Consider the following 14,654-nt stretch of genomic DNA (forward strand, 5'->3'; position numbering starts at 1 on the left):
ATAAACGTTTGAGGTCATGCATTGGACATCTTATTTAATATTCGTTTTTTGACTACTAATTTTTTATTGACTATTTGGTACTGACTCCAAATTCTATTGAGTACTAACAATAAATAATTTATATCGTACATTGCTTATTTAATATTTAATACAGATTTCATAAATGGTTTTGAAATTAAAAATGTTAGGCTATTATGGGTAAAATAGCTTTGATAAATATCCTGATAAATACTTTTGATAAATACGTTTTGAAGTATTACTAATTTTAGCCGTCGCTGGTTTTGAGGATTCGCACCAAAGTAATCCCTAAAAAGGGGAAATCTAGCGCGCATCTTCCCTATCCGATGTGGAATTAAGTCAACCCTGAAAATGACATTGTCGATTGAGTTTGAAATCAATAAATAGCCGGTAAGAATAATTTTAAATGACTTTGTGATAATTATCTATATGTGTTTAATGTTTTTAATGTTGAATTCGTGTATTCAAGTATTCGTAAAATATATGTAATGTAATAAATAATTAAAAGGCAAAATTATTGATTATTTGGAATGCGAAACAACAAAAATGTGTATTTCTCACAACTCTTTTGATTGACTACAACGCTTTCTCTCTGCATATGAGAATTTTTAAAAAGCTGATATTCCGCTTCCATTCCATCTCACAAACAAAGAAAAAATTTCTAAGATTCGAATCTTAAAAGCGCACCTGTGTGGAGAGGAGAATTGCTTGAGCATAGGAGAAGACAACCCTGGCCGTCCTGTGAGCGGGCGTGACGATGACTACGACATACGTGACGCCGAGAAGAGGAATCAGCACCAGCAAAGCTTTGGCCGCTTTCCTGTGGGAAAGAACATAGCATCTAATCAGTAAATAAATGCAAAACAAAGTTTTGATCTCTTTTCAGCGAGGCGGCACAAAGCTTCTGATGAGTAAACACCGAACATTTTCGAGAAATAAGACCGTAAAAATAACATATAATTTTTGAAACGGCAAGACAGCAGATTTTTCTTTTCCTTCAGTATAATTCATAAAAGCATGAATCGATAATAGAAAGTCCAACGAAATCTGTAAAACTGCGTCATAATCGAATGCAAACCAATTCCAATTTCTGTTTTGGCTTTAAGCAACTCAGCCAAGCATTTTTTATGTTCAAATTGGTTGGTTGGGGAAATAACCTAACCATGAATTATGGGATTGTAAAATTATGATTTTATATAATTTTTGATATTGGACTACAACAAAAGCCATTGAGCTGAGGTCTGCAATTGCTATTATTTTATATTTATGCTGATTCAGTGCAGGTTATTGATGATATTTTTCAGCATTATTTTTACTTTGTATTTGGGACTATATATTTTCTGTTAGTTTATTACTATTACCTTTAATAAAATTTAATTATCATTTTTGACTTAAGAATATATGAACATTTTGGATAAAGGATAATTCACTGCAAAGAAACATAACTTTTATATTACTATACATTTGAATCAAAAGTCTAAGGAAAATATTCAAGTCTAAATATATGAAAGTCTAATTTTTTAGTATCTTAAGCAGTTTACCAAAATGCATTGGATTCGTTTTACAACTTTCGTCAGAATAATATTTCGTTTCAATAATATCAGATATTGTTAACCGAATGACAGCCCGTCCAGACAGCCCGTCCAGACAGCCACATCTTCTAGTTATAATATGAAAAACAAGTGTATGTCATTACGATAAATATTCTGCATGGAAATTTACTGAATTAGTTAAAAAATTGATTTACATCAGAAGAATTAAAAGAAATATATATATTATATAAAATCTTGATACACAGACGAAACGCTTGATACAGAAAAAGAGACGTCGCTATATGAAACAGTAATAATACAATAGTTACTAAAGAACCAAGATTAATTTTGAGTTCTAAAAATAACACATGAGATAATGACCAACTGCTGATATAAAACCATTGCACTGAAAATTGACAGTGAGTTTTTGACAATTCACTTATCTACTAAATAAAAAATTACAGAAATGGACAAAACCTTTTATTGTGATAACGTTAATAGAATATGATGCAAACGCATGAGAATATGGAATAGTTATTCTGGCTATAATCCTTTTGGCTCCTTTTATCTGGCGATGCAAGAAATAATAAGTAAAAGTGGTATTCGTGAATTCTTTTGTTATTGAATTAACTTGGAAATTGACTTGGTATGTCTCCTTATGTAAAAGGATGTAAAGAAAACGACTTGGAATACTTAATGGCAATGGAATGAATTAAATATAGTTTCTTTCGTAGAAAATACCATTACTGATCGACTGAGAAGTATTAATTGATTGAACAAAAACTTGACAATCTTAAGATAATACATACTACTGTAATCACATAACCAAAACCTGTATAATACTATTTTTGTATCAAAACAACTGCAATCGAAAAATTTGTTTTGTGTTACAAATTACAAGTTATTTTTAATAAGACTAATAAAATATTTAGTTTAAATTAGTTTCAAGTATCATAGAAATTCAAAATTTCATTGGAATTAAAGTTCCCTTTCATATTCCATACTCAAACTAGTACCGATATGAAATTAGCAATTCTTCGTTCATGTCTTATGTAACGGAAAAGTATGTCACTGGATGAGGAGCAGAAAGATATATCATCTGACCTTCCTACAGTCTAACCAATCATTTACAGGCCAGGGTGAGCTGCTTTTGTCAATTGGATTATATCAGTATTGGGGTTATTATGATCTAGGGATATCATTGACAGCATAATAGTGAATAATTTTCTGAAGCACAGTTAAGGAAATAAGCGGAGTTGTTCGAGTATTGTGTCACAAAAATAAGAGCAGAATGGCACATCGTTTGACCTTACTACGCCCAGCTAGTCATTTAAAAGCTTGGGAGGAAGTGCTGCAGCACATTGGGGTATATCAGCAATAGGGATGTTATGATCTGAAAGTATTAATGTCGATATAATGGTAAATAATTTCGTGAGGCATAGCTGCTAGGCCCCAGAAACTCTAGAAAATACGGAGCCATTAAAGTATTGTGTCACAATAATAGGAGCATCATAGTAAATTATATGATCTTATTACTCCAAACTAATTACTTACAGCCGGCGTCCTGGCCTAGAGGTAACTCGTCTTCCCCGTGATCTAGGCGTTCCGGGTTCGAGTCCTGGTTCGGGCACGGTTGTTCTCTTCCTTGTGTTCTCTCTGTTAGGTGCGTCAATGAGCCCCCCTGTAAAAAGGGGTAGAGCAAGCGAGTGTGTGTGTGTGTGCTATCTTCATTTGAGCTAGAAATCAGACTTCTGCCCTCGGGTGTTCGCGGGTTTTACCCTCTGAAGCTACTGCGCAAAATTTGGCTTAAAATAGTCACACAACAACAAAAAAATCATTTACAGACCAGAAGAGTTGTTTCGGTTTATTGAGGTATATCACCATTGGGAATGCTATGATCTGGGGATACCAGAGGTGGAATAATGGTGAGCAATTTCAAGAAACATAGCTAGCTACTGTGCCAGAAACTCTCGGAATCAGACGGAATTTTTCAAAAATTGTGTCACAATAATCACAATAACTGATCTTACTACACCTAGACACTCATCCATAGGTCAAGGGCGACGTGCTTTAGACTATCGAAGCATCTCTGCACTTTGGATGTTATGATCTGAAGAATCACTCGTGATATAATGATAAATAATTTTATGTGGTAAAGCGAACTGCACAGATTCTAGAAATGAACCAGTGTCATCGACTAGTCTCTATTTTTAAGAAATTAATGTTAATATCCAGGTGATATATCCGATAAAGTATTCTCTTTCAGATGGCCTGCAGATTATTAGAAATACTTTGCCCCAGACAAATGCCATTGTTGATGTTTTGTCCTCAAAGCAGATATTGTCACAGTTAAGAACGATGGAAATACTGGTTCTTGTGATAATATACACAGCGAGACACTTTAGATCCCAACGCCTATCGGCAAGATTTATTCTTAGCTAATTTTCAAAATCACCACAAAGCAATGCTGATTGGTTGCCGAGTTTCGTAATATTCATCTAGCCTTCTTCTACAGTTTTCGCATTCTTTTTCCTTTCACATTCTCTCAATTGCAGATAATTATACTTAAAATGCAGATTCGCTGCAATTCATAACAATCGCAATTCATAACAATCTTTTCAGATGTTTGTGTAATCGTAGATAAATGGAAAAAATTCTACGGATTTAGATGCCAAAAGTTATGTTTTGAATTGATTCATTTCACTTTTACTGATATCAAGTTTTATAATTTCTAAAAATTCACAAAAAATTCAAATTCAAAAAAGAATAATAATAAAAGAAAGAATTTTTAAATAATGTGCAATAAAGTTTAATGATTTAATAGAAGAATTCAAACATTACTCTGGATTTTATTTGTGCATAAAAATATTGCTATGGGTAAAATTTCTTATTTTCTTTTCATAACTTGCTTCCTTTGTAACAATTTTGATTTAAAAATGTAAGTTATAACTCTGGTAAATACATTTTTAATTAGATTGAGTGAAAATATTTGATGGGGATATTTTCATGAATATCAGAAGAGAAGGAACCGCGAGCGATTTCAAAATTATTTAAATTCCAAATTAACTGTCTAGACGAATTTTTTATTTATAAAAAAAACTTTCATATGATAAATAATATCATGTAAGATAATAATATAAATTCTGAATAAATCTGTTATATAGAAGCTTTGGTATCCAATTCCAAAATCTTTCCAAATCTTTTTAAATTAAATATACATCATTCACCGAATGTAAAGCAGACAGAAATGAAAGATTGTAGGATTCCATTCCTTATAACAATTTATATAGTAACAAATGGGGAAATGCATTCATAATTTTCTTTTCTTTTTTAGAATATTTAAAATAAAATTTCCATGAGATTTTCAAAATTTTGTAAATCCACCTACTATTTTTTTAAAGATTCTCCAATTTAATCATATTATAATTGGTGCATATATGAAATCACGAAATACTTAGCGTTTTATTTATATTTGATTATTTATTGAAAACTTTCCATAAGGGCAGGCTACCAAAAACCAAGCCAGTTTTATTCCGTTACATAACAGACTTCTTATAATGCATTAATAACTTTTGAATAAACAAGTATATTAATATTTTTATCCTAAAATCTTTCAATAACAATTATATATAACTATGAATTTCAGAGATGATATTCATTTCTCTCTTATGCACGTTTAAATAATCAGCAAGTGCGTGTATTTATTTTGCGCTTATGTGTTAAAAGAGAATAATTAATAGGAAGTATATAAGGATATAAGTGTTGTATTATTGTGAACTAATAAGTGAACTCTTTTCTTATCTATGTCTCTATATATATTTTAAGGAAAGTAAGGACACTTTTATCTTTAATAGTGATTTTTACTTTCTGTAAAATAACTTAACTATAGAGATTCTCAGAACACAATATTTCCCCATTAAATACAAAGAAGAATTATTTTGAATTATTGAATTGGCAACTCCCATTCTGCCGTTGTATCCAGGATAATCTGAAAGGTGAGGAAATAAAAGACCGTTAACGCTGCGACTCATTATCACCAGTAAGAGGTACCACGCCATCTTAGAGGAGATTCCTAGGACCATAAGGGAAGTGAAAACCACATTTCCAAACAGGTGTTTCTCGTCTCTACATTCATTGTGTCCTCTCCGAGTGATGTCTCCATATAGAAGAAATATCTCGTTTTTCTGTTATACCACTTAGAGTAGATTGATATTTTAAAATATCAATTTTTTAAATCTCTCCAAATTTATGTATGTTCTTATGTAATTACTTTTCAAACTTATTAAAATATTATTTTATAAAATCAGCTCCAGTATGTTTCTAAATTACATTAAAAATTCAAGATATATAAAAAAGAAGAAAACACTGAGAATCAAATTTCCTTGTTAATTCATCATGTATTACAAAATAAAACATGAAGTAATGATAAGTTAATGTTTTTGTGTCATCAATTTGACTCGTGTGAGATAAAATTATATTATTAGGATTATTTAATTTGGAATAAATTTATTCTAATTAAAACAATTTATTAAAAATATTATGTCCATTATCTAAACTTTTAATATGTCTAATAGATCAATTATTTTTTTATCTTCATTTAATCATTACAAAACTCAGATTCATATAACAACTTCTAGTGTTGAATTATACACTACAGACTTTGATGTTCATATTTGAGTATTGAAAATACGTCGGAACAAAGAAAAAAAAAGAGTTAATTTAGTGGTGCGAAAATATTAATATATTACGTCAGTAATTAAAGGCATGCTAATTTTTATAATTGTTTTCTTAATTCAATGACATGTGTTGAAATTTGACATACTAGTCTTTTTTTCAGAACAAGTATAGGAATGCATTATTTTGTACTAAATCATATATAATTTTGAAACCCTGTAAGGACGGATTATTTTTCTTTGATTAATATCAAAACTTGAATTGATTATATTGTTACGAATCTGTGATGCGGCTTCCCAGCATAGTTGGTTACATAGGAGGTCCCAGTGCTTGGCGACCATTTGGCGACGAATTTGGTGACTTTGGCGCCAAAATAGATTATACCCGAAACGTCGAGAATTTTCCCGATCTATCCAGTTGGAACCGAGATACGCCTCGAACGTTCCTGATTGGTTGAGAGGCTTCTAGCCTCGCCTCCTGAGACCTATAAAAGCAGGTGCAGCTGCCGGGGAGTCGTCGTGAATTGAGTAGAGTAGTCGGAATCGACGGTGAAGAACTGGTCTTCCAGGGATAAGTGGAGCAGCGACGGAGTCAAGCTAGTGCTGAACTAAACTGTGCGCTACTGTCTGAAGTAGAGTCTTGTTGTATGCTGCACGTCTCGGCTGAAGATAATCGTCTTCTGTGCTGTATATAGTTGTCGTCTTTGTGCTGTCCTGTGTGTCTTCGTGTAAATAAACGTCGTTGTTTCATTTTCTACAGCCGCCTGCTGATTGAGTGTTCTCCACACCATATAACTCCCACTATCCAAACGAACCCCGGAAATTTCGAACAATATTGAACCTTTTATTATTAATACTGAAACTTGTATTGATTTTAAATTTTTCAGTTTTTGAAAAACAATTTTGTTTAGTTATTATAATTCTAAACAATAAAACAATTGTGAAAAGTGTAGTTTGGTTTATTTTATGGATTAAATTCAGTTTTTAAAAAACGCTAATGCTTGAAGAATGAAAATTTACCTTCCATTCTTTTTTTAAATACATACTTGCAATATTTATACAAACTTGTTTTTGTATCAGTAAATTTAATACTAAAATTAAAATTGAGTCATAATACATATTAAATACTTGTAGGGAAAACACAACTGGATGCTGCAAATACAACATTTTTTCATGAGATTTCAATAGCTGATAGTGATACAAATATGTATGATATACTTACGTCATATAATAATTCGAGACGTTGTGTCTGTTGGATTTTATCTGGTTCCTAACAGCGAGACCACCAGAAAATAAATTTTCAACAAATAAAAAAAGAAATACAAGAAAAGAATAATTATATAAAAAGAAGACAGGAAAAAAAACATCGTTATTAGACTTTAAAAACAGAAAGAGTAGAAACGAATAAAAAGCATGCATAATTAGAAATATATAAAGAAATCGTAAGATTTTCAAATAATATAAATGATATTTCATGCATTGTGAGCAAAAAAGAAAATGAAAAAAAAATAATAATAAATAAAAAGGAAGAAAAAATAAGATTGTTAGTTCCTGAAATTTTGCCAACTTCACAAAACACTTGGCCGTTTTTCCTGCTATTAATTTAGACAATTATCTTACAACAAATACTAATTATTTATTCCTAATTAGACTTCAAAATTTTTGTTCATTTTATTATTCCTTAAGATGTTGCTCATTTTATATTTTCATATATTTAAGAAAGTGTTTAGTAATTATTTCAAAGTTTTTTAATGAATCTTTTTATTTCTGTAATGATTATTGTTTAGTGATCAAAATATTTGTAGTCTAATGAGTGATCAAAATATTAGTAGCATCTTTAACTTAAAACTTCGGTTAGTCTTTATAACATATACTTTGACATTATAAACCAGATTCCTTTTTATAAACCTTTCCATCTAATTCCAAACCAATGAAAACACTTGGAACTGAATTGGTCTGTACATAACTGGTTCAAAAACTTATTTTTTTTGGCTTTTTTCAAACAATAGTGTTTCGAAATTTCAAAGAATGGTGAGTAAGCCATACAATTTTGAACAAAAATGGTGTAACGGTCGGAAATCCATTTGTACGCTAAAAAGTAGTCATATGACTGACAATCTCTGTGTGTCGTAATAGAAGAGCTGCAATATAAGCGCAATACAACTCAAGATCATCACAAAGAATATCCTTGCTTTCTATAAGAAAGAATTTATAATAAAATGATTTTAAAAGTCATCGATTAATAACAAATCATTTGAAACTGCTGCAAAACAGATGCCGATATTGGGCGTTTCATAAAGGAAAAATACCCGCCTGAGTTATACTTTTAGGAATAAATTGGAAGACAAATTCACAACTCCGAAGCACAATACAATTAAAAGTAGTAATTTTGTTTACATTAATTAATAGTTCTTTTTAACTATTTCAAAATTTGTAGAATTCATATCTAGATTATAAATATCTTCTTTCATCTTAGCCTTAGGAGGTTTAAAAAGATTAAATTAGCATAACAGGTTGTTTCTGATATTTTGGTCACTCATTGTACTTATCATTAATAAATGAAATAAAAAATTAAAAGAAATAAATAAATGGATGATTTATTACAGATTTTAAAAAAATGCATTTATATAATTGTTTTGTTCTAGTATACCAAAATTGATTATTTGAATTAAAGAAAATAATTTGAGGCCTTTTTGCTATAAAAAATCATTAAATAACGCATCACTGTAAATTTCAATTTTATTCATTTAAATTGTGCTGTTATCAGAAAATATATTGCGAAAACATTATAGGAAACTTATTTTTCGAAATGAATTTATCAAAAATCTGAACAAAAAAAATTATTAAAAATTTTATTTTCTTCGCAGTTAATATAGTATTCCAATTTATTTAATGAATACAAAAAAAGTCGTGCTTTGAAAACACAGAGTGTTCTACGGGCAAATGTACCTATTAACTATTTTAAATGAAATAATTTATACAGCGATGAAAATTTCTTCAGGACATATGTTATAAATCATTGATGGAATTTCTTAACCAAAATAGAGGATTTTCGATTATTCAAAACTAAATTTTATTTGCTTACTTTTAATTAATTGTGAAAATGAAACATATACAGACAATTTTAAAACTTCTACTTTGGAATAATGACAATCCCTCATTCTATGTATAAAATTATTTGCATTTCACTTACTTTAGTGAAACATAACGTATGCTTTGCTTTGAGCTTTTAACAGCTTATAAACATGGAAGACATTGTTATGTTTGTTTATATAAAAGAAATATTCTTAAATTTGAAAAATGGAAGAGTACAAAAAAATTCAGTTTGTTTTTGGCTCTGGGAAACTTTTATGTAGACGAATAGTTAATTTTTAAGGCGAATTTTAATTAACGAATTAATATAATTTTTCACTTTTAAACTATTTCGCTTTATTCATCTACTAAATCAAATAATATTTATCTAATAATATTTATTTCATTTAACTGAAAAATTTAAAGTATGCTAAAATATTTAATAACAGTATTTTAGCATACTCTTAGTATACTCATGCTGGCATTAAAAAAAATAAGACTTTATGCTATAATACTTAAGAATACCATGATAATAAATTTTAAAAATTATTTGAAATTTTAACGTAAATTCAGTTCAAATATCTTTATTAGTAGAATTATATCAATATTTCACAGTTTCATGAAAATCTAATAAATCGTAAATAGATCTATGATATCAAAGAAATCATTAAAAAAATCATGAATTGTTTTTTTTTCCAGAAAAATAAATGATATTACTCCACGGTGACAGAACTTATTTTTTATTATTGTAGCAAGAACAAAACTAAGTGTCTAACAATTTTAAATTCTTCTAAATGAATTGATTTTAATTCATTGCTTGAAAATTAACTATTCTCCATAAATTTTATTGAAAATTAATTAAATTTAAGTAATTAAATACAGAGATATTTAAATACAGATTTTAAAATAATAAATTAATACTGAGTAAATATTAATTGATTTGCGATTCGAAAATTTCCGATGTTATTTTAAAATACACTTTTTCATTGAAATTCGTTCTGCAAAAGATCTAAATTACATACGCTGTTTAATAAATAAGCGAAATAAGTTACAATTTGGTTCTTAAAGTGATGTTTGCACAACAACTAATTAATTATTTTATTATGTTACATTCAGTGAAATCAGACATTGAAAGACAGGTAAAAAGTGGAATTTCTTTTGTTTCTCTTTGATGCTTGATTTTGTAAAATAGAAACTGATGATCAGTAATTGAATACCACATTTTGGATGAAACAAAAAAAAAATCATCTCTAGAAATTTATGAATTGAGTAATACTTGTAGAGATAACCCACCGAGGAAAAGAGATTTCGATGAAAATATAATTCAGATGATTCCATGAAAATTCCACTCTAACTTCTAAATAAACACTTGTAGTTAGTTATTTGTAAGAATTACTGCATTACTCTAAATAAAAGAAAAATAGATTGGTAAGGAATTTTGCAAAAATTATATTTTAAAATTCACTTTTGAAAAATTTTAATTTTTTTTTTATTTATATAGGCAAACTACCTTTGCTATTACAAGGACATCACCATGTAAGATATGTATGCACGATATAATCATTTACATTTTTTGAACAAAATAAATATTTGAAAATTTAAATTTTGAATTAAAAAATAAATATTGAAAATTTGAATAAAATATTTTTATGAAATAAATCTAGGAATAATATGCGGGTGAGATTTCTTTTGTCATATAGATATTTACAATATAATTTTTTTTTTAATTATGAAGACCTCTCTTTGTAAAATGAAATGAAAATTATTTTATAAATGCAAATTCTGAAATTTGATTTCGTGGATTGGCCATGATTATAACTTATATGAAGTAAATATTTTGATATGCTTTAAAAATAATTTTATTTTATTCACCAAAGTTGTTTGTATATTCCGTAAATGCTTTTAAATATTATATTGGATTTTGAGGTACAATTGAAAAATGCACATTTTAACATAGAGCGTTTTTGAAAAATATTATAAAAAATTTTTACTTCTAAAACTTAAAATTATGAAAAATGTAATGCTACTTTTCTCAAAATTAATTGATACATTAGAAGTAGTTTGTTGCGCATCACATAACGCAGTGTCTAACTTATTGTTCAGACATTGATGCCTAATTTTCAGTTGCAAAAGCATATTCAATAGCAAGAAAGTTATATAATATATTACCTTATAAAAACGAGTAAAAGATTCAAAAAAAAATTATGTTTGATATGATAGGAAGAAAAATTTTATGACTGAAATTACTTTGTTTAATGATTAGGTAACAATTTCATTGAATTTCAAAATCTGATAACAATTTAAAATCTGCTAAATCATTATTCAGAAGCTCAGAAATTATTGGATTTATTTTTAAAAATATCTTAGATGAAAAGAAACCCTATTACTACGAATTACCGAAGTGTTGATAACAATTCAAATTGTGATATTTCTTACCATTAAAATCAAATCTTTCTATGCCATTTATAATTATGATGAGTCTTTTAGAGAGACGAGTGCCGTTTTGATATAACTTACAATAACAGTTCAAGCAAGATTTGATCAACAAATTTCAATCGATAAAACGATCTGAGATTCATCAACTAATCTATAACCAAAATAAGTAAAAGAATGAATATCTATGTTTTGAAAGGGATAGAACATTTCAGAATATTAAATTTGTTAAAATTATTTCTCAACTTTTGCATAGTATGAAATATTCAACTTCAAATGTGGTATGTTATATGTGGTACATTTTAGTAATTATTTTGCCAGATTAGTAATTATTTTACTTTTAATTATGAAAAGGTTTTGTAGCAAAATAGAGTGAATTTCCTCTTCAGTGAATTCAAAATTAACATGGATTATAGCATTATCTATCTTAATTCCCGTATCTTTTCTGAACAGAAAATTCTCAAGAAATTTAGGAATTTTCAAAATTCAATAACGATTCGTATCGAAAAGTATAATATATACCTGGTATTGCTTGGAATTGAAATCTTGTCATGTATAGTTTTTAACACAAAAATTACTTTTGTATAAACTATTATAATATTTGAAATCCTTTTAATCGTCTGCTTTTTTTAGCAAAAATTAGAATATCAGTTGAAACAGATGATTTTTAAAAACCACCGATTACTTCATAAGTTGGATATCTCAGCGCTACAAGTCTTTGACCACAAATACTAAAGCATATTAGAGATTATTTTCGCTTAGGTGATTGCCTTAAACATAGTTTCAAGCAGTGTTGAACCACTACTTTAATATCAAAAAATGTCCAGATAAAAGGCAATTTAAAATAAATGAGATATTTAAGAATTAAGAGTAAAGAAGCTCAAAGTATAAAAAAGGCAAACAATTTGTTAATTTTTAATTAATTGTACATTAAATATATTGAGTATTTGATGATCTTTCTTCTGTCTTGTATAAAAGTAGGCATAGTTTGTTCAGGAGGAGTTTCAACATCTCCTCCTGAACAGGAATTCTGCTGACCTGTTCAGAAGATGTTGAATATATGTATACATATATAACAACAATGGCTTTTATTTATATTAAAATTTTGTGTGGGTTACAGTACTTATCTCAAATATTCAAAGTAATTATTTAAAGTCATTACAGTTTTTGTCATTCTTTGAAAAATGACAGAAATAATTGCGTGGAGATTTTAATAAACCATGGATAATGGAAGCTTGTGGTAAGAATCGAATTGTTTCTAATTTACTCAAACTTATTTTATATATTTAAATTTATCATATTTATCTTACTTTTTCTGTGGTTTAAATAAAATTTTCATACTTCCCTTTTTTTCTGTGCACTCACCGCGCTATTGAGGGCTTACCTGTATTGCTTCGACTCCACGCTCGTTGCTGCCCTAAGTTTCGTGATGAGAACCCACATGATCCTGCCAAGAAAGTAGATGTTGATCTGGAAACAGAAACAGATCCGGGTTACATTTGTTGCCACTTTTGTGATGTAAAATATCTGTACGATAATTCAGTCTTATTAAAAAAGTAACTTGAGTAAATGTATCAGTTGTAATGCTTCGGTTATTCAAGCAGTTACATGTAGCTTTTTGAATAAGAAATAAAAATAGTATGTAGTAGGAAAACGGGCAACTGGATGTCAGATCTTGTAAACCAGATACGATATTCACGCGAATTCGTCATTTGACTCCTTCAGAAGGTTCATAAACACTAAGATAGGACATCCATAACAAAACCAAAATAATGCTTCTTAAATTTTTATTTGAGTTTGATGTCTAAAGTTGATCATTAAAAGAGTCATTGACATAATTATATACACAAAATATTTAACTGAGTTTAAACACTATGGATATTTTCGGTAAATCAACTGGTAGCTAAAGGCGGCTAATTCAAAATAAAAAATAAAATTTAAATATTTATAAGTTTTGCATTGTTTTTTAAGTAATAATAAGAAAAAAAAATTAAAATATTTTCAATAATTTAGTTTTTTTTGTATGTGTAAGTGCACACATATATATATATATAGTAAATTTATAAGGGCGATCGATCGTGTTTACTTACCATTAAAACTAAAATCACTGGACAAATGAAAATGTAATCAAAATGGTCCTTATTCTGCCAAGGGCACCTTTAAAAAGAAAAAACACAATTCGATTATACAAACTTGCAAAATTATCTATTGCTAATATCTTTTATATTTTGTTATGAATTTATTAATCTGATAATAATATAATTAATACAATGCAATCAGAAATTATCAAAATATTTGATTCAAAATAAACTGAATAAGTGATGGTTCGTATCATTTTAGAGTTATAATCAAATTTATTAAAACTGAAATTTAATCAAAAGACATTGACACTTTATATTTAATTTAAACGGTCTAATAAAAGATTCTAAAAAAGAAATGAACGAGATAATATAATTAATTTAACTACTAAACACAAAAATATATCAGATGCAGTACCAGATGTGAATTACTTCAAAAGGCGACATTTTCAACAAAATTAAAAAAACATAGCTATAAATGCTGCTTAGAGGGCATTATAAAAAATAAAAATAAAGGAACGGAATAGAGGCAAAATAAAAAATAAAGGAACGGAACAAAATGAAAAAAATATTCTGAAGTAATTTATTTACATATTTTAGTTTTAAAAAAGTAATGTGTAGGAATTATAGATGACTAAAATGTGGGATTTCTAATCGCATATCTAACAATCGAATAATTATTCCTTTTATACATCCTTCATCCATTATTATTTCGTTTGGTTCCAACTTAGGGAGCGTATTCTAGCTGTATTAAACGATTGGAAACAGAGTTCTCCAAAAGACAATCTTTTTAATAATTTAATTTAATCATTTTTTCGATATTGATTCCTTACAGATGTGTAATACAT

The 14,654-nt window shown here is 28.2% G+C and overlaps 1 protein-coding gene across 3 annotated transcripts in view; it reads right to left on the reverse strand.

The window, feature by feature from the left end:
• The window catches only part of LOC129968618 (diuretic hormone receptor-like), a 269,117-nt gene that overhangs the window by 10,680 nt on the left and 243,783 nt on the right, over positions 1-14,654 (reverse strand). For 2 of the 3 annotated variants that reach the window (XM_056082695.1, XM_056082696.1), the window contains 4 exons: positions 13,819-13,885; positions 13,113-13,198; positions 7,446-7,493; positions 706-838 (listed from right to left, as the gene is read on the reverse strand). In XM_056082695.1, coding sequence (XP_055938670.1) covers positions 706-838; positions 7,446-7,493; positions 13,113-13,198; positions 13,819-13,885 — 334 coding nt within the window. The remainder of the gene's footprint in view (positions 1-705; positions 839-7,445; positions 7,494-13,112; positions 13,199-13,818; positions 13,886-14,654) is intronic. The other variant, XM_056082697.1, reaches the window with a different exon arrangement.

Source organism: Argiope bruennichi, chromosome 5 (assembly GCF_947563725.1).
Source record: "Argiope bruennichi chromosome 5, qqArgBrue1.1, whole genome shotgun sequence".
In the NCBI taxonomy this organism is placed as follows: Eukaryota; Metazoa; Arthropoda; class Arachnida; order Araneae; family Araneidae; genus Argiope; species Argiope bruennichi.